The sequence below is a fragment of the Erpetoichthys calabaricus genome, chromosome 3, assembly GCF_900747795.2.
Source record: "Erpetoichthys calabaricus chromosome 3, fErpCal1.3, whole genome shotgun sequence".
NCBI lineage: Eukaryota > Metazoa > Chordata > Cladistia > Polypteriformes > Polypteridae > Erpetoichthys > Erpetoichthys calabaricus.
In genome coordinates, this window is record NC_041396.2 from 128,588,802 (window position 1) to 128,611,952 (window position 23,151).

The window sequence follows — 23,151 nt, forward strand, 5'->3', positions numbered from 1 at the left end:
TCAAAAGAACAATTGTGTTTTGTTGAAATCAGTGACACATAGTTCAACAAAAGTGTCTTTTTTACAGAGCAGAATATTTAATTAGGCTGCCAAGCCAGGGGAAACAAATTATTCCTGAATGAAAAACTGCCATTCTTTAAAAAGGTGTGGGGGGTTGTGAGAGGCTACCCATGGAAACAAGAGTGACCGCAGCACAATGATAAGGCAGTAAAAAGTTCACTAGTAAAGAGCACTGAGGATGCACGAATGCTTAGATGCAAGAAGTCCCAGCTAAACACAAATATGAAGTACAAGAGCTCATTGGCTAAGCAGATCAAAAGTAATGCCACGAACAGTTTTCTCTTAAAAAAAGAGTGGTGGTAAGTACAGAGTTTCAGGCAGGTGTGCATTATGCCCTTCAAGACTCAGTGGGCTATTTTTGATCTTGACCAGATGCTGCATTTGCACTTTGCCAAAGCAGCTATGTTGCATGGTGATTGTAGCAGGGTGGGACAGCAGTTAGCCCTGCACCCTCAAACCTCTAGAGACATTCTTCTTGCTTTCCTATGGCTTCTCTTGGTGTGCGTGAATGTGAGAATGTCTGTAAATTTGATTCTCATTCAGGATTGTTTCCTATTTGATATTAGAAGAGAAGGCTCTGGCTCCATGCCCCAGTAAAAGAGTAAGTATGTTTCACAAAGAGTTAGACAGATAGATCTATGAGATGGATAGGTTACTGTCCACAAGCTAAGTGTAAGACATGCTGCTGTGCAGAAAAGCAAGCCCAAAAATATAGATTTATGGGCTGACTGCAAATGTATCTAGCTATACACAAGACGTCTTTCATATTTTCCATACTAGATGATGAACATCAAACATTACTTCATTAATGTGCATGGCACATGTGCTATCATAGATTCATGGACCTGAAAGCAATGTCTTGACAAAATGAGTGTAGACTGGTTCAGTGCTCACTGGACTGTATCTTCATCACCTTTTGGGAAAAGTAAAAATGCACATAACTGGCATTGTTCAATTAAATATTTATCCAGATTTCATTACAAAAATGTTACATTGTTGAATTTCATCCACATAAAAGCAGGGAAAAGGTGCAGCCATCTATTATGTCACTATAATATATATAAAAATTTACTGTAGTTTGTGTTGTATAGTGGCTGCCGCACTGGCGTTTAAACCACAAGACTGTTGGGTCAATGTCTGTCTTTGCCTTACTGTGTGATCCTGAGCAAATCACTAAACACACCTGCACTTCAAATATAAATGGTTGCAATGTATCGTGATCATCTAAGTTGACTTGGATAAAGGTGTCAGATAAGTGTATGATAAATAACATTCTTATAATACGTGTCTATTTTTAAAAATTGTCAACATTGCATATCTGCTAACCAGTGTTTTGTTTTTAATTTGAAAATGAAGAGTTTTATTAATGGACATTAAACATTACTCATTTGCATGCATTTTGAGTTGGGGTGCAATTACTGGTGTTCTAAAGTTAAAACAGAACTGATCCACAAATGACTGTGTTGACAAATCATTTATTTACTTCTTGAAAACTGTCACCTAGGTTATGGTTTATGTTAATATTTTCTGTTATTTCTCAAAAATCAATTATTTTGTTTTGTTGTGTGCTGATTACTGTTCCTCATGCCCTGCCCTGATAAATGCAGACATCCTACAGCTGGATGGATCTGTCTGAATCTGCTGTATATCAAGTTCATGTAGCATGCCTTGGGGGTTTAGGTTGGTGCCAGGTTTGGCATTGCAAACAGACAGAAGGTGGACATACACATCTGGCTACGGTGTTGAGCCAGTAAATTTGGGACATTTATAGTAACATAATGAATAAACAAACTGTCTCAAGCCTACATAGGCAAAATATTTGTCCTGGAACAGAAAGAGAGGAAGAGACACTTGAACTTGATCTACATAGCTGTTTATTGGAACTGTCTGTTCATATTCTAACACCTACAACTGACGAATAATTAATATACTATTTTACTTCACTTTAGAGGCCCAGAAATGTGAAAACACTAATCAGAGTTGACACCAAACAAGTAAATATCCTCTACATCTTGTTTATAGGATAAACCAAATCTCAAATTATTTATCTAATCAAAACAGCGAAACAGAAATTTGGAGTTTCTTCTTGATATGATTTTATTTATTTTTTCAATTTAAGTCCAGAAATGCCAATACACAAGCATTGCGCTTACATCACAATGGCAATGTCACAATGCTAGCCATACACTGGTGTGAGTGTGCATGCCTGTAGTAAACAGTGTGGTTCACAGAATGATCTGCAAAGACCCAATGAAGGCAATGCAAAATTCTAAATTAATAAAAGACACATATTTTCTAATAATAAGAAATTATCAAAACAGAATGAAATAAATTCTAAACCTATATTGCCTATATTCCTACCTAACTACTCTGTTGAAACAAATATTGCTACACAGTGGGGATATGTGATTCATTTTTATTTATTTATTTTTATCGCTCTTTTTCACACAATGGGACAATGTAAATGGGCATTTGAATACTTCAATGAGTCTATGGGAGTATTGATTGGGTTTTATTTAGTATAAATTTTAGTACTTGATGTGCCCAATCAGTTAGGCCATATTGATTCTAGAGTATACAGTCTTTTAAATGTGTAGCACTGGTATGAGGTGGGTAAAGTACTACTGCTTTTTGATTAATATATGATACTATTTAGTGGCACCTATACAGAATATAAACTGTTTGTGAATTGCAGTATGAATTTAATTTGATCTGGCATGCAATCTCATGCTTAATGTGCAAAAGGAATTCACTTTGGGTAGAATTCTTATTTTTATTTTTAATGACATTTTATGAAGATGTGACATTTGCTTTATTTACAAAAGACTGAATAAACATGGTTTAGAAGATTTTGTTATAGGTTGTGACGGATGGCCGGGGCCCTTACCCGGCTGGGACGCCCTGACCATGGAAGGACTGGGGGAGAGAGTATTTTCAAAACTGTTTCTCCCAAGGACTGACAGAGGACAGCCCCCTTGGCTTTCAGTGGTGCCACAGGTTATGAGCATGGAAGCTCAACCCTGCTGGGGCCCATGGCCACCGCCATGGGGTGCCTGGACCTTTGCAGGGCCCTATTTGGCAGGATTACAGCAACACCTGTTAGTGCTGCAGGAAGAAGCTTTTTGGGCAACTGGACTCCTTCCGGGTGCCCTAGAAATGCAGCCAGTCACCACCACTCAATGACTGAGTTGGAAGGATGTGGCCAGAGCCCCTAAGGAGGAGTGGAGGCAGAAGGACTGGCCGAAAGAAGGGACTGTGCTGTATGGACTGGGTTTCCTTTAAAAAAAACCATGTGATGTGTCGCAATTAGTTTCCTGCCTGTGTGTTTTGGGGTTAGGGCGGCTGTATGCATCCTTAGGCATCACAAGGTATATAGGGTCATTATTATTATGTGTGCTGATTACAGTAAAATTTTTACTTACTCATACTAATCAACATGGAACATGTCATCACTTTCTGGCACCATGATCAGTACATATGACTACCTTCACTAAAAATGTCTGTATTCTTTACGTGAAATAAAACTACCTCACATCAAAACCTTTTACACCAAAACCGCAATTTGTATTAGTTGGGAAAAAAAACAGAAACACCTACTGTATCAATATGTATCATATAATATACAGTCTTTAAACTGCAATAAAAAGACAAAATATTTTCTATAACATAGATGTCACTGTAGAATATGTAACACTGCTGATTCTTAAAGGCTGCGGTGGGCTGGCACCCTGCCTGGTGTTTGTTTCCTGCCTTGCACCCTGTGTTGACTGGGATTGGCTCCAGTAGACCCCCATGACCCTGTGTTAAGATATAGCGGGTTGGACACTAACTGACTGACTGATTCTTAAAGGAAAGAGCTTCTCCCTGGCTAGTAAGATGTTGCCAAGGGCAAAAGTGACAGCTGGGTCATGCAGAACAGGGAAAACAGCTGGTGTGTGGCAGACAGAAAGACAGAGAGAAAGATACTGGCACATGAGTAGGACCAATTTGTACTAATGTGACTAGGCAGGGGCCCCAGGGGGTGTATGCATGTATGTGTGAAAATACTGATAGAAAAATATATTATTGATATGTTCTGTCACAGTGAGTAATACCCAGAATGAAAGTGTAAGGTAATCAGAGCAAACTGGTAACTAAAAAGGCAGCAAAAAGATGGTGTGCCAGCTGATCACATGGAACCCTCGCATACAGTATACACATGCTCTCACTCACTCACTCACTCATACAGGGCCAATTTATAGCCACTGTACAGCCTAGCCGGTTGAATCTGGCATATGGAAAGAAGCCAGTGTACCTGGTGAAAGCACAGGAACACAGGGAGAGCACTCAAATATCACACAGACATACAGACATATACACCACATGACCATAGTGCTAACTACTGCACCTTTCTTCCACCCATTATGGAATTTAACAAATTAAATCATTGGACAACATAGATTTTTATCCTATTATGTGATACAGTGTATAAATGGGAGGTACGTATATTTTATTCCTAATTAACAAACCTTCTAACTTTTGCTGACTGTTTGATTTAAACTCTAAATGCACTACCTTCTTGGTGGTTTATCTCTTGTTCAACTCATGTTTCAAATCTAAGCTCAGATACTGTACAATACTGTAAGTAACTCTGTACCCTGTCCCAGGATCACTTCAGAGGCGAGGAAGGTCCTTAGCAAATCCTGAGGTCATCTCCCCAGAGCCGCCTCAGGTCTCCCTGTACTTCTTTTCTCCAAAACAGTTTCCTATCTTCTGCATAGCACACTGGAGCTCTGTCAGTTTCGGGTATGGGATACTGTAAATATATATATTTTTTTAAAGAAATCCCTAAATCACATTTTTTGTGTTTTATTTAGTTGATATTGGTGTAAATAAAAGTTTTTACTCAAATAAATACTTTCTTTTACAAATTTGGAGTGTTGTACTCACTACTCTTCAGCCATTTGTAGCTCCTTTATTACATAAGCAGAATAACAGCCATTTATTTTTGGGTATTTAATTTGGGCACAATAATGCCAAATATCCCTTAGTGCATTGGGGTTAAAGATACCTGACCATCTCCATAAAATCTCTTTTAGTGTTGTGCTCTCTGTAAAATTATTTCTGGGAAACTTCATAAACTTCCATTAGGGTATTCATACATAACTTTAGGCCTACAAACTTTGAAATGATCTGATTGTCAGTGTTAGAAGTTTCCTATTTGTCACAGCATTAAATACACACTGGCACTCATAACTACTGTTTTTTAACAGCTGTAGAAATTATTGTAATCAGCCTTATCATTATTTTGGCCATGTTAGGGAAAGCAGGCTGAATCGTCACTATAAGGAAAGACTTCTATTTTCTTCTGCAACTGTTCCTCCCTCCTCTGTTCTTACTGCCTGATGGGATTTATATCCTAAACACCAACCACAATTACTTCTTTTATTGTACATCTCTTAAAAAGCACAAAACAAACCTTTTATCATAGCTGAGCCATATCATTGTGAGAAATAGACTCACTCTTCAGGCTGGTATAGTGAATGAGTTGGAACTGCATGTCTCAGGTGCCTTTTCAGCTATTGCTACAGATGCTCACACTCTCAAGCTAGAAGTGATTCTCTTTTCACAGACTTACGCCTAGCATCCGGGTGGTCCATGATTCTGTCTGACCTAAAGCCTTTCTGTAGCCTCTTAAAATGATCAACAGTGTTTAGGCTTAACTTAAAAATACAGTTAACGTTGTTGCTCTTTGTAATATTTTTATATCCTGTTACTTTATATAGATATTTTAAGTTCATGCCAACATTTTATGTTACAAAAAAGCACAATTGGCCTACTTTCATACACTTAATTCCGATTTTTTTATGTAACAAAGCCACATTTACAATTTACTTTACCACCATATATTAAGTAAATACTATGAGTGAAAAAGAAAGACTGTAAAAAAACTTAGCAAACAAGATCCATAGATTTAAGACACATCCTTTTCTAATGAAAATAGTGCTTTTCTGCAATAAACGTTAAAAAAGAGATAAAATGCACTTTGCAACAATTAAAAAAAGTTAATATTTACAATGTATCCATGTTTTTCTTTTAGCCTGAGTTCCTGTGAGACAAACATTGTCCCGGAAACAATGGACACAAACTACTGCTTTCCAAATTTTATTACAGTGTTTAAGGTAACTCTAGTTGTATTGTATTTCTCCAGTATTCTGTGTCTACTTAAAGTACTGAACTACATAATCAAATTACACTAGTTTTGGAATAAAAGAAGCACATGTGTACAAAGAGAAAATGAACACAATAAGGAGAAATAGAATGCATACAAAATTAACCCTGGAAGGGAGAAACTGTATTCCATTCAAAACGAAAAAAATTCCTGTGTATTTCAAAAGATTATTTTTAGTACTAGGGTGTTGTACCGTGTTAGCCATTATGAATGTAGAGAAAAGCCAAGCAAAATGACACCTTTTATTGGCTAACTAGAAAGATTACAATATGCAAGCTTTCGAGGCAACTCAGGCCCCTTCTTCAGGCAAGATGTATCTTGCCTGAAGAAGGGGCCTGAGTTGCCTCGAAAGCTTGCATATTGTAATCTTTCTAGTTAGCCAATAAAAGGTGTCATTTTGCTTGGCTTTTCTCTACAAAAGATTATTTTGAAAACTAATTATTTTTTTCATGTTCATATCAATAAAAATAGCTGTAAGACTATATTTTATTAACTATTAACACATAAATGTTCATAAATTGAGTTGTTTGACATTTGTGGTTTACATCAAAAGGAAAAATTGACCATTTATACTCAGAAAACACATTAAAAAAAGCATACTCTAAACAAGGAACAGTGAAAACAAACTCCAGCAGAATATAATGAAATGGATTATATGGTACTAGCTAGCTTGTGCCCTTTTGCTTGTTCAAGTCCATTCCTTTGTTAGGATCACAGTTGTCCCAAGAGAAGGAGATTCTGCTGGCATTTATTTTACTGTCTTCTTTCTGCCTCAGTGAAGGCACACTGTACTGCATGGTATTAGAGTTAAGTTCATATCATTTTTTCATCCATGTTTTTACTCAGTAATTTTATTTTTTTTATAAATGTTTAGCATTCAATTCATTATTACAAAAGATGATAATAGATGATAGTTTTTTGACAAAATCTTTCATAGACTTATGAGTTTGCTCCAGATGTTGAAAGCTTTTGTAACTTCAAGAAGAACTTTTTTTAATCTGACTAGTTTAAGACGTTATTGGGCACTAGGACAATTACTGGTCTTTTCCACAGGTCAGAGACTACACAGGCATTTATGGAGAAATCTAATAATATTGGGCTATGGGAGGAAACTGAACTTCCAGTGAAAACACACCTGGACACAGAGAAAATGTGGCAAGCTCAAATATTGGTTCTATGACTTCTCCTCTACTTCAAGACTCTCTTCTCCACAGTGTCATTCTACTTAATAAATAATTACTGATAAGTACTTATATCTGAAACAAGGGCATTTGAAAATTAGACAGATGAACAATTTGTAACACATTATCAATAGGGGATATTTAAGAAACAGCAGAAAATTCTTTACATTAAGGCAATTAAATTTGAAAATCAGGTAATATGTTAACTGTATAATGGTCTCCACATTGCTTCCAGAAATGATAAAACACATTGTACACATTTTTTTTTCTGACTGGCCATGTTATGTTGAGTGCGGCACTATGACACTTTGTTAACATCTAGATATTCATTGATTTCTAAGTCCTACTCTATGGCTTCATTTTTTATAAGCAGGGCAGACTTTAAAAGCATTCAGAAAAATGTAGGAAAATGAAAAGAATATCATTTTGCATATTAGAATAAAAAGGAACAACTCAAATAAGAATACACATTAAGGAGTCTTTCGAAGATTTAAATCTTTACTCACATTAGATCCATTTAAATACAGAAAAAATAGTCACATTAGATCCATTTAAATACAGAAAAAATAGCTTAATAAATTTGCGAGTTCTTAAATATATACTGCAGTACGTTATAAACAATGTATGAACCATATGATAATATAAAAGATAAGATTTGGTAATTGAAACCAAAATAAAAAGATAATTGAAAACTATGGAAATGAGTTAACACGCTTTGGACGGCTTAAAATTGATGTTTCGTATCAACAAGTCTACAGTAACTGAAAAATAGCACACCAAACTGGACTTTCCAGATGTGGCATGAAAGCTTCATTAAGAAACTTGAAGGATCTGGACAAGTTAAAGACAAAATGCAGTGGAACACCGAAAGAGGTGTCTGCCTTTGATGGGCCATACATATTGTAAAGGTGAGAGTGAGAATGAAAGCTTATGTGAATAAGTCTGAAAAGAAATGGGCTTCTAGGGTGTATCACAGCAAAGAAACTATTCTTGTGAAAAGGCAACAAGCAGAACAAAGTAATATGTGAAAGAACATAAAGCATGGAGCGAAAGCTAATGACAAACCAGTGACTCTGTCTTATGGTGTAATTACAGCTCAGCTATGATAGTGCACTGTATAAACAATCATACTACAAAGACTTCATACTATTTAAAATTAATAAAGAAACACTAAAGCTTACCCAAATTTATATGTCATCTAAACAGTAGGATATTAGACTACTGCACAATATATACCACATGTTAGCACATTGCAGTTTCAAACAGCTAAGACCAGGAAGTTAAAAATATACCCGAATAAAAGGTTCTCCATATAATGAGAGACATGATAAGACAAGTTAAACATAATTGACATTGAAATATTAAAATAGAATTGTAGACTGAAGTGCTGATAAGTATTTTGGGTTAGCAGGGGACAGTGTAAAATATGCTTTGATTTAGTGGTAAACAAGACAGTACAAGAAAATCCCCATGCTGCAGTGAAATGATTCCAATTATGAGAAGCAGCCATTCTCAGTTGTCAGTATCTCTCATAAACATGTGTATTGATCACAGACTGATTAAATGTCAGCAAGTTGCAAACGAAATGCTTTGAAAGGTTCATCACCTGCCACATGTCCTTGCAATATAATATTCTTTCATAGGAGTGGTGTACACAGACTTCTAAGCATGATCCAATTCTACTGACATTTTCATTTTCAAAGACAGATTTCTATTCAGTAGTGGCTGAGATCACAAAATGGAAGTGTAAATTCACTGCTATAGGTCAAGAAACCAAAGCAAACATCTGTAAAACATCCATCCATCCAGTATCCAACCCACTATATCCTAACTACAGGGTCACGGGGGTCTGCTGGAGCCAATCCCAGCCATCACAGGGCGCAAGGCAGGAAACACACCCCGGGCAGGATGCCAGCCCACCGCAGTCTGTAAAACATGTGAAGTATTAATTTTAGCAAAAAGGACTAAGAAATTGGCTGTTGACTCACTCCTAAAATACAATCATGCAAAAAGACAATTATCTGTCCACACGACATGCTAACAAATAACAAAATCAACATAAAAATTACCCCACTCTACCTGCCTTGGGCCTGCTTATTATGTCCATAATAAGGTCAGAGGTAAGCAGAATAATTTAGCAGCTTATGAACTGAATGTGGAAAATTTGATTATCAGATGAAAACAATGAGTCAAAGGGGCAACAGGCCAAAAATATGTGTAATTCAAGAAATAAAGAAAAGATTCTTGTGGAATCTTTTGTGTTGATTTCCCTGTGTGTAAAGCAGTCACTTGTCAAGTACAGAAGGTATGTTTTATCTACAACAACTTTGCAGTTCTCTGTAGCATTGCCTATTTTATGTTTCAGAAAAAAAGTCTTAACAATTGTGGATCATTTAACATCCTGTAAATTTTTCTCTGGACAACAGGATCATGGACCATGCAACCAGGTCAGGAAACCCTAGCAAAAACCTGGAGTTCCCAGTGGTTAGCTATATGTGGTGCCTGAATCTGTGGCTATGATGTACATAAAAATGATTCTTTATATTATAACCTTTGATTACTATGTCTGACTTAATTACCAGAGAGGCTGTTACACTTTCCAAGATTGAGTTTGAAAGAGGGTTGATAAATTATAAAGCAGAGTTTATCTCTGAAGTTTAAAGGTTCTTTATGCATACTTTATTTGATCACTTTTGGGATTTTTATTTTTTCTTTAACTCCGACTTTTTTTTAAGGAAGGTAAAGGTAACGGCAAAAGAGTCCCACATTTGAAAATTGTGCTATAATATCACTGTCTTCTAGTCTTATTACAATGCACTGCACCCAGTATTGAAAAAAAAAGCAGATGAATTAATCATTGTTTTAGTCCTAATACAAACATTATCAATACAATACATTATCCTTTAGATCTTTAATGAAATATTGCACTGCTCCCAGTATTAAACATCGCATCATGGAAACATAGGTTTGAAATGTTGCAAGAAAAGGAAAGGAAAAATCCTTGTGCTTGTTTATTGCATTTTTGCATAGTTTCTGCTTTTCAATTTTCTGCCCATTTTAAACAGGATAAAAGGTAAAACAACTCAAAAATAAAAATTCCTTTCTTTGCCAAAAATAAAACATTAATATCAAAATGGAACTTTCCAGCAAAATAGTGCAATATAATCTGCTTGGACCAAAACGAGGACTAAACGAAATGGTGCAAACTATTTTATTCTGATTGCACCTTACTTTCAAAAGTCAACAAGGAGTTCAGATTTAATAAGATGGAAATCAAGTAAGAAGAGTTAGGTTACCACATTCAATTTATTCTAGGCATATGCTGCATCATATTCAGAATAAAAACGACTGATACAATTAAGTATGCTACATGTGTGCATTCCCTCCTTCTGCCTGTTTTGCTCAGTATACACAGTGTTGTTAGGCTCATTGTGGGTATCCTCTATATTTGTCCTTTTACATATATGCTTACTATTAAAGCAGTGCAGTACTACTTTGTTATGCCACCTGTTGCCTATTACGCTGTAGCTGCAATGGTTTGGAGTAAGAAAAATCTACTTAAAATACCATTTTTGGTCTATCAGCATTTAATACAACAATTAGATGACAATAGGCACATTTGCTCCATTATGAAGAAAATTAAAGGTCTAATTGTTCAAAAGGAAACTGTTGGATTCATCATCTTTTCAAAAAGATCTTTACATCTAAAAATTCAAGATAAATACAGGCTCTGCCCAGAGCTGTCAGACAGACAATCAAACATCATGAATAAAATGTGGAAATACTTTAGAAACCAAACAAGATTCAAAAGCTACTAACAAACAGACACACCAACCAGTAGAATACAATCAGTAAGCCAGCTAGGTACACAGATAGTAGGAAGAGAGAAATGCACTATGGAAACAGGAAAAACACCTGAAAAGAGATGGTGTAATATCAATAAGATTTAACACATTAATTTAAGTTCTGAACTGCAAGAAAGAAAAGACAACTCTACTCAAATATGGATTTCCAGAGTCAGAAAACCAATAAATGCTTCTTAAATCTGGTGGCACATGGAGAAAATTGGTTTCAGAAGTACAGGCAAAAATCAAAATAAATACATAAATTATTGTTAATTCCAAGAAACTCTAAGATTTCACCAAAAGTTCATGACTGAACAATGACTGAACTGCATGGGCTGGAATACCAACTTCCATGCCAGGCTACGTCATGTCAGGTTGGGGAGCATGTGTTCAGTGTGTTGCCGCACCCACCACACAACAAAACAGCTTGGGATCCTGGCTGGTAATCCCCCAAGCAGATACGCAGTCTACTCCTACTCCCTGAGAGTAACCATCTATCTGCCGCAGCCAGGTGTTACATGGGTGTTCCCTTGGCCTGGTCCATCCACTTGGGTCCTCCACAAGGAGGATCCCATGAGTCAGATCGCCCTCGGGGAATCATGCCACATGGCCGTAGTACAGTAACTGATGCTCCCTCACAATGGAGGTAATGTGCCTCATTCTGGATTCCATTAGCAACCGCTCATTCAACACAAAATCAACCCAGCAGTACCCAAGGATTCTCCTAAGAGACAAAGTTCTGAAGAAGTCCAGTCTTTGTCTCAGGTCACTGGATAGAGTCGATGTCTTACAACCATATAGCAAAACAGGAAGCACCAGGATTTTGAAGACTTGGACCTTCGTCCTTTTGCAAAGAAATCGGGGGCGCCACACACGCTTTTCCAGAGACCTTCATGACACCCTATGCTCTCCTAATCTGTCTGCTGACTTCATAGGAAGAGTCACCAGAGATAAGAATGTTGCTGCCGAGATATCTTGGTTTTCAGCTCAATCAACTGTGTCAAGGGCTTTCCGAAAAAACGACAAAGGCAGCAAAGAAACTCAGCTGATATTCACGTTTGCTCTCCATTAAAACCCTCAGTGCCAGGATGCAGTTGACAATAGACTTAGATGTAAAACCAGACTGCTCCAGTCACTAGTAGGTGAGCAAGTGATCACGGATCCTAATTAGGATGACCCTAGCAAGGACCTTTCCTTAAACCAAGAGCAGTGTTATCCCCCTGTAGTTGCCGCAATGCAGGCAATAGCCCTTCCCATTCCAGATAGGGACGACAAGTCTTGTTTTCCAGTTAGTTGGGATGACGCCCGTCTGCACTTCATTGACTGCAGTTGACTACTGTTCTTAGTTTGACTATCTTTCTTTTTTGCTTTGGCACTCAAGATATTACTTCAAAGTGTGGTGTAAAACGGAAAACAGAAGAATATCTATGTTATGATACATTGCTCCACAAGAGCACAGTCACTTTATATCTGGAGTATGACTGAGCTGTTGCAACAAACACCATGCTCAATGAAATTTACCACAATTCCCAGGTAGGCCAACTTCACAATGTGCTTCAGGGCATATGAGTTTCTTTGTAAAATGTTTTTGTCATCAGACTGTTTAGACAGCAACTATCCAACACTTCTATACTACTACTACTACTACTACTCACATATTATACATCTGATAAGGAGTTCATCCATCAAGAAAAAGATTCAACAGTATGCCAATTAATTTAATGAAAACACTAAAAATAATCTATTGTTCTCTTCAGTTGCAGATAATGTTTTGCAACAGAGAGCACGTATGTTTTTCCAAAAAACAAAAATAAATCTGCTGAGCTATGAAGTTAAAATTTTTACAAATGCAGCCCCAGCAAGGTTGTGCAGGGATCACTATTCTGGAATGTTAAAAGAGACAGAGCTCAGAGATGGTTGAAATGCACAACAATGATTTGAAATTTACTACTGCAAACTCTGAAACTGACATCAGAACACTGCAGTCTATGAGAGAAGACAATGCAGAAGGAAAAATTCTCCCATCAATCCATTCTTACACTGAATCGGCTTAATCTAGTTTTGGAGGAGCAAGAGCACCAAATGCAACACAGGAACCTAAGGGGAAGTTGAGGTTCATCTTTCTTAGGGGAAATTCAACACAATCAAACTCCTCAGCCAGCTTAAAGATGCCAGTTAATCTAAGATGAACGTCTTTACAATGTAGGAGGAAAGCCTATCTGGATATACAAGGAAATGTGCAGAATCCATCCAGATGGGGAGGTACTTTCAATGCAGTCTCCTAAATCTGTGAGATATACCTCCCTGAAGAAAAGATTTCAGCACTTTAATGAGCTTCATGGTGTAACAAAGGGAATGATATTCTAAAAACTGAAAATATATCTTTATGAATAAGATTTTACAGTCAATAATGAGACATAAACCATATACAGCTACAAAAACATATGAGAGAAATAATGTGAGACAATTAAAAATATGGAGAGGAGAGAGAATGAAACTTCATAAGAATATGATATCTCTGAAAGGGGATGTAAAATGTGTCACATTTTAGAAATCAGAAACACTTCCAGAAAGCCCATTAGAGCCAGGTAGAAAATTCTGTGAACAGGGCAGATAACTGTCTCAGCAACACCAACTAGGGCTTCTAAGCTTAAAAGGAATTGAGGTACTACAGTAAATAGACATAATAGAAAGCCCTTGGGGAAAACTATTAGAAATGAGATCATACCAATTCAGAAGATTTAGAAAAATAGAAATTTGTGTCAATCCTCCTACAAAATGAAAAATAATCCCATTGATTTGGTTTTATGACCACAATGACAAAAACAAACAGCTGTCACTGAGGCTTGCCAAGATGTATAGAATGGATAGTAAGATGCTTAGAAATTCAACAACACACAACAGACTCCAATCATAACCCTCTGCTGTCTCTCAGTATAGTAACATTTAATTAAATAAATGGGTAAAGGCTGAAGTTTGTTTGATGGCTGAAGACTGAAGTCTGCTTGCTGCCTTCTGAATCTTTAACAGCCTTAGAACAACATAAATATAATTAGCCATTAATGAAATTAAGGTGACATACACATCTATCCAGGAGATTCCACAGATTCAAGGTTGCTCATGTGCACGCTCACCATCCCAGACATTAGGACTAGTTTAAGGGTGTAGAGGAAATAGATAAAGAAAGTTAAAATTTTACAATCATCTGATGGAGAATTCATAGGGATGGACTCAACATAAAGGATGAATTTAATTTATAAATAATCTATAAAGCTGTTATACATTTTAAACGTGCGACTATTTTTTCACTAGACAGTCAAAAACTGTTTGATGATATAGAATAGGAAAACAATGTTTTGGTTTTGGCTGAAGTGCTCCCTTCCATTAGGCTACTTGGTCAAAGTGAATTTGTTAAAGGCAGTCATCCATTATTGAACCTTCTGCAAAGATATAGTACAATATACTGTACTGATATGCTCCATCAGTATCAAGTGGTCCTGCTGTCTCTGGATGCTGAAAAAGCTTCACATATCCGTACACAGGTTTTGACAGTGTTTCTCTTGAATACCTCAGTAACAAGAATGTTGCAGAGATTTTCATGTACAATAGTGTGACAACTCTATCGAGATATGGCCAACCATCCAAGAAAAACCCAAAAGTGACTCTCTGTTCAGAAACAGACCGAGCTAATGTAATCTGATATGAATTGCATTACATTAACTTGTAATATATGACTTGTCAATAAAGTTTGAAATTAATAAAATGGTGGTGCCACAAGAAGTATATGGGTATGTACTTTGTCAAAAATTCAGTACTTAGTTATGGATACAGTATGGAAGCCAATGTCCTCAAGGGAGTTATTACCTTACTGTCAGTGAAAACCATGAAAGTGCAGTAGCAGTTGACTAAGGTACACAAACACTGGCTACTCTGATTCTGCCAAGTGTGAACAAGGCTGGTGGTTGAATTGTGTTGGACTGCACTATATTTTTATGACCCCGACTATAATTGTCAATCAGATTATTACTTCATGGCAGCAATAGACCTTTCTGGTTATTCACAGTTTTCTTTCATGTTGGAATGCTAAAAAAAAGTACAGGAATGGTTCCAGGGCAATGCCTGTGAATTCAACTTAATGAAATGGTCTTCCTATTGTGCAAATCTGTCCAAATAAACATTTATGGGATGATTATGGGATGAATTATTTGAGCAGAGATCTACCACCAGCTATTCTGCAAAAAGTATGAGACACTTTGGAATTAAATCAGCCCAGCATAACAGTGCCACACTTTGGACACCTTGTTGAGGTCATGAATTTTGGCTGTTAAAGGAAAATGTTGTATGCATAAAATTGATATTAGTAAACAAATTGTTAAAAACTGTTATCGTTAGTGGTTTCTTTTGATCACACTTTTATTATTTTGTAAAAATACTGAAGTATATGGTAAATATCAACAGCATGCTTTTATCTGAATTAGTCAGTTTTTAACACAAAATGAAATGCACACGCATTTTTCACATGGTTAAGTACAATGATATGGAAGAAGATGATCCGCGGTGGCAACCCCTAACGGCAGCAGCCGAAAGAAGAAGAAGAAGAAGAAGAAGAAGAAGAAGTACAGTGATAAAAGAATTATCTTGCAATGAAAAGTTGTATACAATGATCATCACATTTGCTTCTGTCTTTTTTTATAAATGGAAGTTGAATGAACATTACCTTAGTCCCGTTGTAGAAGTCATCCACGGAGGTGGCATTCATAAAACTCTGCTGAAAGTGGGTACTGGTGTCAATGCCCCCAGGAATGACCAATTTTCCAGTAGCATCAATAACCTTTGCACCTCCTGGAATCATGAGCTCCCGGCCAACTTGTTGAATAATCCCATTTTCGATGTAAACGTCTGCCTCCTGTGTAAAATCATCATTCACCACTTTGCCACCTTTAATAAGAATCCGCACTGTTGATGAATTAGCAGCCATAATCCTGCAAAAAAAAAAAAAATCACAAAACAAACCTAGTTAAAAGGCACTAAATACACTATCTATAAATATGGTACTATCTATTTTTACTACAAAATGTCAAACAATTTTATTATTTTATAAGTTATACAGGTTTGTTTTAAAATTACAACAGAAAGAAAAAGTGCAATAAATATCATAAAGGCAGCACAACATTTTTATAACTCTATGTGATGTGCCTTAGGATAGGTTTGTATACATGTTTTTAAAAATACTGATGAAACTATATTCTAAATCATTAGACAATGTCATATTTCTAAAAAGGTGGGACTAGATAGATAGATAGATAGATAGATAGATAGATAGATAGATAGATAGATAGATAGATAGATAGATAGATAGATAGATAGATAGATAGATAGATCTGTGTTTGTTCCCAGGGGTAAATTTATAAATCTACATAAATAAGCAGGTAACTAAATAAACAAATAAATATATATGCATAAACTTTGGTCTGAACTCACACTGGAATGACTATAATGCAAGAAAATTAAAAAGAAAGAAAAGTTCTCAGTGAGGCATTATGCAAATGGATTTCTGTAGGAATAAAGGAGCCCGAGTACCATTCCTGTGTAACATTTCTCTGTTAATCACCCATCGAGCCCCTTATCTTCAAGGTAATAAGCTGGCTACTACAGTACAGTTTGCATCCATGGGCACCTGGGTGTTGATACCATGATATCGCTTGCAATTCACAAATGCGTGCTCATTCAGACTTGGGCCAATGATCTTTATGTGCTTGCAATTTGCATTAATGCAGCATGTTTTAACATGACCTCACTTGGAGTAGAGGTCAAATGTATAAATCTGCATATTACCTCACACATTGTAAGGATGTTTAAAGTTTGGTGCAAAATGGTTTGTTGTGACATAACCAAATTATCACTATTGCAAAGTTGCATTTTTCCAGTGGCCAAAAAAGTCACATTACCACCACTTTCATTTCAGCTACCAATGCATGATTTCTCTTTATAGATTGAGAGGTCATGTGAGGTACAAAATGTGTTATATTATTCCATCTTTGCCAAATCAATATCATTTTACAAACTCATTTTTATACAATGTTCCAAAAACATTCAACGTTTTTTAGAATGTGCATGCCAATCTGTGTCTGAACACCGCCCTCTCACAAGCGCTTCCAAATCATGGTGAAGTTAGAAAATTAGGAAGAGAGATACAATGCTTTAACTCCTGCTCTTAAGAGTAGTACCAAATTTGTAGAACTCTGAGATTTCTGAGCAAGTTAAGACTGCTTGGTTATTCTGACAGATTTGATAAATATACTGGTTGGTAACTGGAAACTATCATTGCTCATTTCCTCTAACCCAAATATAAGAAGAAGATATACAAAACCCTTAAATCTATCACTGTCAGCTAAGCAGGAATAAACCTTCAAGAGCGGGATCTCTGGATACATGACTTACAAATTGCTGTCAGACCTGCCTAACACAAAAGTACAGAAAACAAAATTTCAGCAGCAAAATAGTCTGTGCTGTTTTTATTATGTAATGCTGTTTTTTTCTCTAAGGAATGATGCTTATTAGTGAGTGGATGCTAGACAACTATCGTCCACCAACCTATTGCACCTCAGGTTCTGGTCATACCCTTACCCATGTCTCTCACTTGTCATTACCTGAAACTTGTGTTATTCTTATTGAGGCAGGCTCTTTGAACTAACACAGTAGTCAGTCATGGAATCTGTTTCTGTACTTTCTGGTTTTGTTTTCCTCTTGTTTTTTGATCTTGCATATTTTTTAAATATTATGCTTTTTCCCCCAACTATTCCATAAAGCTTTCTCCTTCTTCTGTGCTTTTTGATTGAATTTGTCTTGGACAAACCTCCACTGTCATCCATATCTGAGTCCTTCAGTTGCTCACTGCAGCTTTACCTTAAATCTACCTTTAGATAACATCACTAACAGTTTAAGGCACTTCATGGTGACAGTGGTCTACAACTACCATACCCATTCAGTGACAAAAATAAAGGAAAAGAAATACTGTACAAGGGTAAAGACTGCTTCGGATGGTACTATCTCATTGCAGGATACTGTAATAATTACAAGCAAAGCTTGCCTTTCCCACACCTAGACAGTTTTGCTTTATATCTGCTGGCATTTCTTGACCAATTCATTTGCCTAAGTATGCTTTACACAATATCTGACAAGGAACTAACAATATGTAAAAGTACTTTAGGAAGAAATCCATGCCTTTAGATTTGAACAGCATTATATCTGAAACTAGTACATTACGGTAAATTCAGACCATACAGAATAGAACTAAATAAGATTGATTAATGCTAGGAAGTCTGCCATCAAGGGCATTCTTCTGAGCATGAAGCAGAAAACAGCAGGATTAAAGGGTTGATATTGTGCAGCAATTTTTGACTCTGGTAGAAGCGATTCAGACATCTGCCCAAAGTTAACTCTTTGGTCAGCTCTATGTACACTTCAGGGATCTGGTATAGCTACATCTGTGGCTTTCATTAATCCTGTAGTAAGATTTAATGAGTGTAAAACCCTTGCTTTTAAGAAAATCCCATTTTTCTCATAATTTGTGAAATTGAAACCCCTTTATCTAGAGCTGAGAATGGCTTTTTGTGAGTCACTACAGCTCTTGTTCTCTATTGGCTTTTCTGTACACTGGAGCCATTTCTGAGATACCCAAGACCAGGCAATAGATGAGAAAACTAGAAACTGGTGGTAAATCCACTGGGGACTCTAAAATGAAATGAAATAGTTGTAAGCTGAACTGCTGAAACACATTGTTTAGACGTCAATCTTGTCTCTATGGACAATTACTCAGTAGTTGTTATGACATATTTGGGTTCTGCCAGTGTACAGGTCTAGAAGATCAAATATGCAGTTATTTTAATTTAATAATTCACACAGAAAACTTAATTTGTTTAGCCCAGACCACTGTACACATTTTAAAAGAAGTATAGTCAAAATATACACAAAATAAACAGCCAGCAAGTCATTGCCTCACTTGCCAGGTGGTGACATACTTTTGTATTTATAAAGAATTCCTTGTCACAATTACCTTTTATGATACTGAAGGGGGCAGCCTACAGGCATCATTAATTGTTTTTTTCCTTTTTCCCCCAATTCATCCCTTTCTATTGTGCTTATGTTAATTAGACTGCCAGAAACAGGAGATTTCTAATTGCCCAGGTCTACCTTTAGCATAAAGTAATTACCTAAGCAATTCAAGGCATCAGTCCCAGCATACAGGATGCCATATACAGCCAACAAAGCTCTTCATGACAATATTTATCATTCATCCAGCCATCATTCTCTAATAGCATGAAGTAAACATATTTAATTACTGTAATAAACAGAAAGTGGTAACTTTTATTAGTTTCTGTGTCTAAAAACAATATTTCTTTATGCTATGATTTTTTTAATTTTAAAAGGGCAAGGTATTTAATTTTTAAACATACATCTTAAACTAGGGTTTAAATATTTTAACAAAGTGATAGAAAGCAATACATTATTCAGAAATTGCAATAAAGAAATAACACAGACTCACTTGCTTCAGCATCCTATGGACTTCATTTTTAGAATTATTTTTTATTGATTTTATTTAGAAGCGCATAATAATCCATACAGTCAAGTCAAACATAACAAGGCAAAGCAAAATGCAACCCCCACCCAAAAGAAAGAGGAGAGCCAACAACAAAATACTACTCTATAAAAAGAACAAGAAAGGAAGGGAATCCTTTTCCCTGAAATGGAAGCTTATTATAAAATGTTATTGATTAGTTGCTGCTATTTTTTTTAAAAAAGTGCTGAACAGATCCTCTTAGTGAGAATTTGATTTTTTTTCCAATTTCAAGTAGTATAGAACATCAGTTACCCACTGACTTAAAAGTGGTACAGTGGGATTCTTCCAGTTTAGCAAGCAGTGCATGCTAGTAGTATAGTAAAGGCAATTACAATTCTTTTTTGTCCATCTCCACTTTAAGTCCATCTGGGAGTACACCAAGCACAGCTGTTAATGAGTTCAGAGTGATTGTGACACTGAGACTGTCAGACAGGCATGCAAAAATTTTTGTCCAAAATGTTGTTTCATTTGGTGCACACCCAAAACATTTGACCCAGTGCGGCTGGAGCTAGGTTGCAATGTTTGCAGGTTGAATCTCATTTTGGACAATTTTAATTGAGATTTTAAGTCAAATGATTGAATGCTTTGCACATACAGAACTAAGTGACAGATCTTTTCCCCAAAGAACTCAAAGTTCTTTGAAAGGAAGGGCCTTTAAAATATTTTTCTAAATTGTAGAGTTGCTGTCTGAGTCTTCAAGACTGATCAATATTTCTTCTGAACTAAAACGAGGTGGGAGGTGAGGTTTCTAGCTTATAAGTAGTGGAAGAACTGTGTTGATGAGAATGAGTAATTGTTCGTAGAATACGAAGACATTATCTATGTACAGAGCTCTAAATTTTTTAATCCCTGACATTTTCTAGACATTAAACAGTGTATATATTGGAGAGGGTGGAAAAAGGTGGTTGTCATGTAGGGATGCAACAGATAAAAGCTTCTCTGTCTTTAAATGCTTCCTACATGTCTCCATATTCTGAGAAAGTGAAGGGCAATTGGATTATTAGTGTATTGACTGTAATTTGTGTTAACTGGGGCACAAAGGAAGGAATATAAAGAAGTACTGCAATATTTTATTTCATTGCAGACTAGGCTTATGTATTTTCCTCAATTTGCGTCAATGTCCAAGTCTTTATAGCTTGTATATTTGCCACCCAGTAATAAAATTGAAAGTTAGGTAGTGCCATGCCCTCTTCTGTTATAGGTCATTGTAGAGTCGCGTTTTGGATGTTTTCAAATTTCAAATAAAAAAAGTTCTGATTGATTCTAATTTCTTAAAAAATGATTTGTTAATTTTTAGGATTACAGTAGACCCCCGCGAAGTCGCGGTTCAGGGTTCGCGGACTCAGTCGTTCGTGGATTTTTTTCTTAGAACCTAACTATTAATTGTTAGTGGAAAGCGCAAATATCCTCTACAATTTTTTATGTTTTTTTCATGGCAATACTGTGCTGTAGAGAGAACAGGAAGCAACCGCTGAAGGAAACGCGGTTTGGAATGGTGAAAGTAGCCAATCCGAGAGCGTTATTCATTTCTCCTTGCTGATGATTGACTGCTGCCATGTGACGCGTCTCCTGGTGAGTGGGTTTTCCACCACTGAGGGAAACGCGGTTTGGATGGTGAAAGTAGCCAATCCGAGAGCGTTATTCATTTCTCCTTGCTGATGATTGACTGCTGCTTTGTGACGTGTCTCCAGGTGAGTGGGTTTACCATTGCGGTTTGGGATGGTGAAAGTAGCCAATCCGAGAGCGTTATTCATTTCTAATTTTTAAACGCACACGATGTCGTCGAACTGCTCTGCACCTTCTAAGGCTTCTGGAACTGAGCCTAGGCGCCAGAAGAAGTTTAAAAAACTCCAGGAGAAGGTTGATTTGCTCCAGGAACTAAAACGTTATGCTGCAGTAGCGCGCCACAGTGGCATTAATGAAAGCACCGTATGCTACATAAAGAAGAACGAAGCAGCGATCTGGAGTACTGTATCTGTAAGTTTCCGTGATAGTGCCAAAAAGGAAAAGAGCGTAAGGAATAAAAATATCGTCAGGATGGAACCTGCCTTGGCACTGTTGGTCACCAACTGCAGGAAGACGGTAACATCATCTGTGGGAAAGCATGGAAATTGTGCCAGCAGTTCGCTACAGGAGACAATGTAGCAACTTCCTATCACAATGTTCCTGAAACCTATAAAGAAAAGCCAGCACGAAACCCCACCAGAAGAAGACCCATACAAAGATACAACTCCTTCTGAAGAGCCTGAAGAAGAGGCGCCACCCGAGGAGTTTTAAATCTACTAAAGTTTTAAAGCTACTTCATCATCATCATCAATATCATTCATCATTGGTGAGTACCCGTACATTTTACTGAATTTTAATTAAATGAAATTATTATTTATTTACTATACTTTTAACAAAGAAAATGAAAGTGCATACTAAAGAAAACGCGCTTGCATGAATTACAGTACGTATAGCGGTAACATTGGTATTTTACATTCTAGCACCGTGGGAGACATAGCAGTACAGTACTGTACAGTAGACGGGTTTACCTTTACATTCTGTTCTTAGGTAAATGTATTAAGGTAATTTTTTAGGTAATGTATTAATGTATTAAACTGAGTTTGCAACGAAATTAAAGTGCTTTGGGGGCATACTGTACTTAGGGTTGAAACTATAAAAATAGGCATTTAAAAGGCATTTTTTAACCACATCCAAAGGTTGCGGTTTATCACAATTCGAGGGTGCTCTAGGAATGTAACCCCCACGAATTTTGGGGGTGTACTGTACTAACTTCAAATAAATATTTTGTAGATCTATACTTACAAGGAACAAATAACACACTGATTTGTTTAGTGTTTAGAATCCAATTGCAAAAAATTCAGTAGCTTCCATTTATAAATTTTGTTAAAAAAAAAAAACACTGCACCTCTGGTTTATAAAGTGAAACATGAGGTCTATTTAGCACCACCTTCTGAGAATAAATGAAAGTTTAAAAAAAATGGTAGCTGAGTGTGTTAGTAAGGACAATAACTTGAACCACGATTGAAAAAAAAAATAACAGACACTGCACTAAAATAAATCACTTGATAAATTCATCAGTAGTAACATAAAAAATCAAAATAAACTATATAAATCAATGCATATTTAGCTAGACTGCCACTCAGTGACAGAACTAGAGATCTCAGTTTGATTTGTCTAATTGCACATACCCCTGGTATCCATGTAGGATTTCCTTTGATACTTTAACTG

At 36.4% G+C, this 23,151-nt stretch overlaps 1 protein-coding gene across 2 annotated transcripts in view; it reads right to left on the reverse strand.

The window, feature by feature from the left end:
• Positions 1-23,151, reverse strand: part of dpysl5b (dihydropyrimidinase like 5b) — a 198,804-nt gene that overhangs the window by 113,550 nt on the left and 62,103 nt on the right. For both annotated transcript variants that reach the window (XM_028797358.2, XM_028797359.2), the window contains exon 2: positions 16,015-16,279. In XM_028797358.2, the coding sequence (XP_028653191.1) occupies positions 16,015-16,275 (261 nt within the window). In that variant the 5' untranslated portion in view covers positions 16,276-16,279. The remainder of the gene's footprint in view (positions 1-16,014; positions 16,280-23,151) is intronic.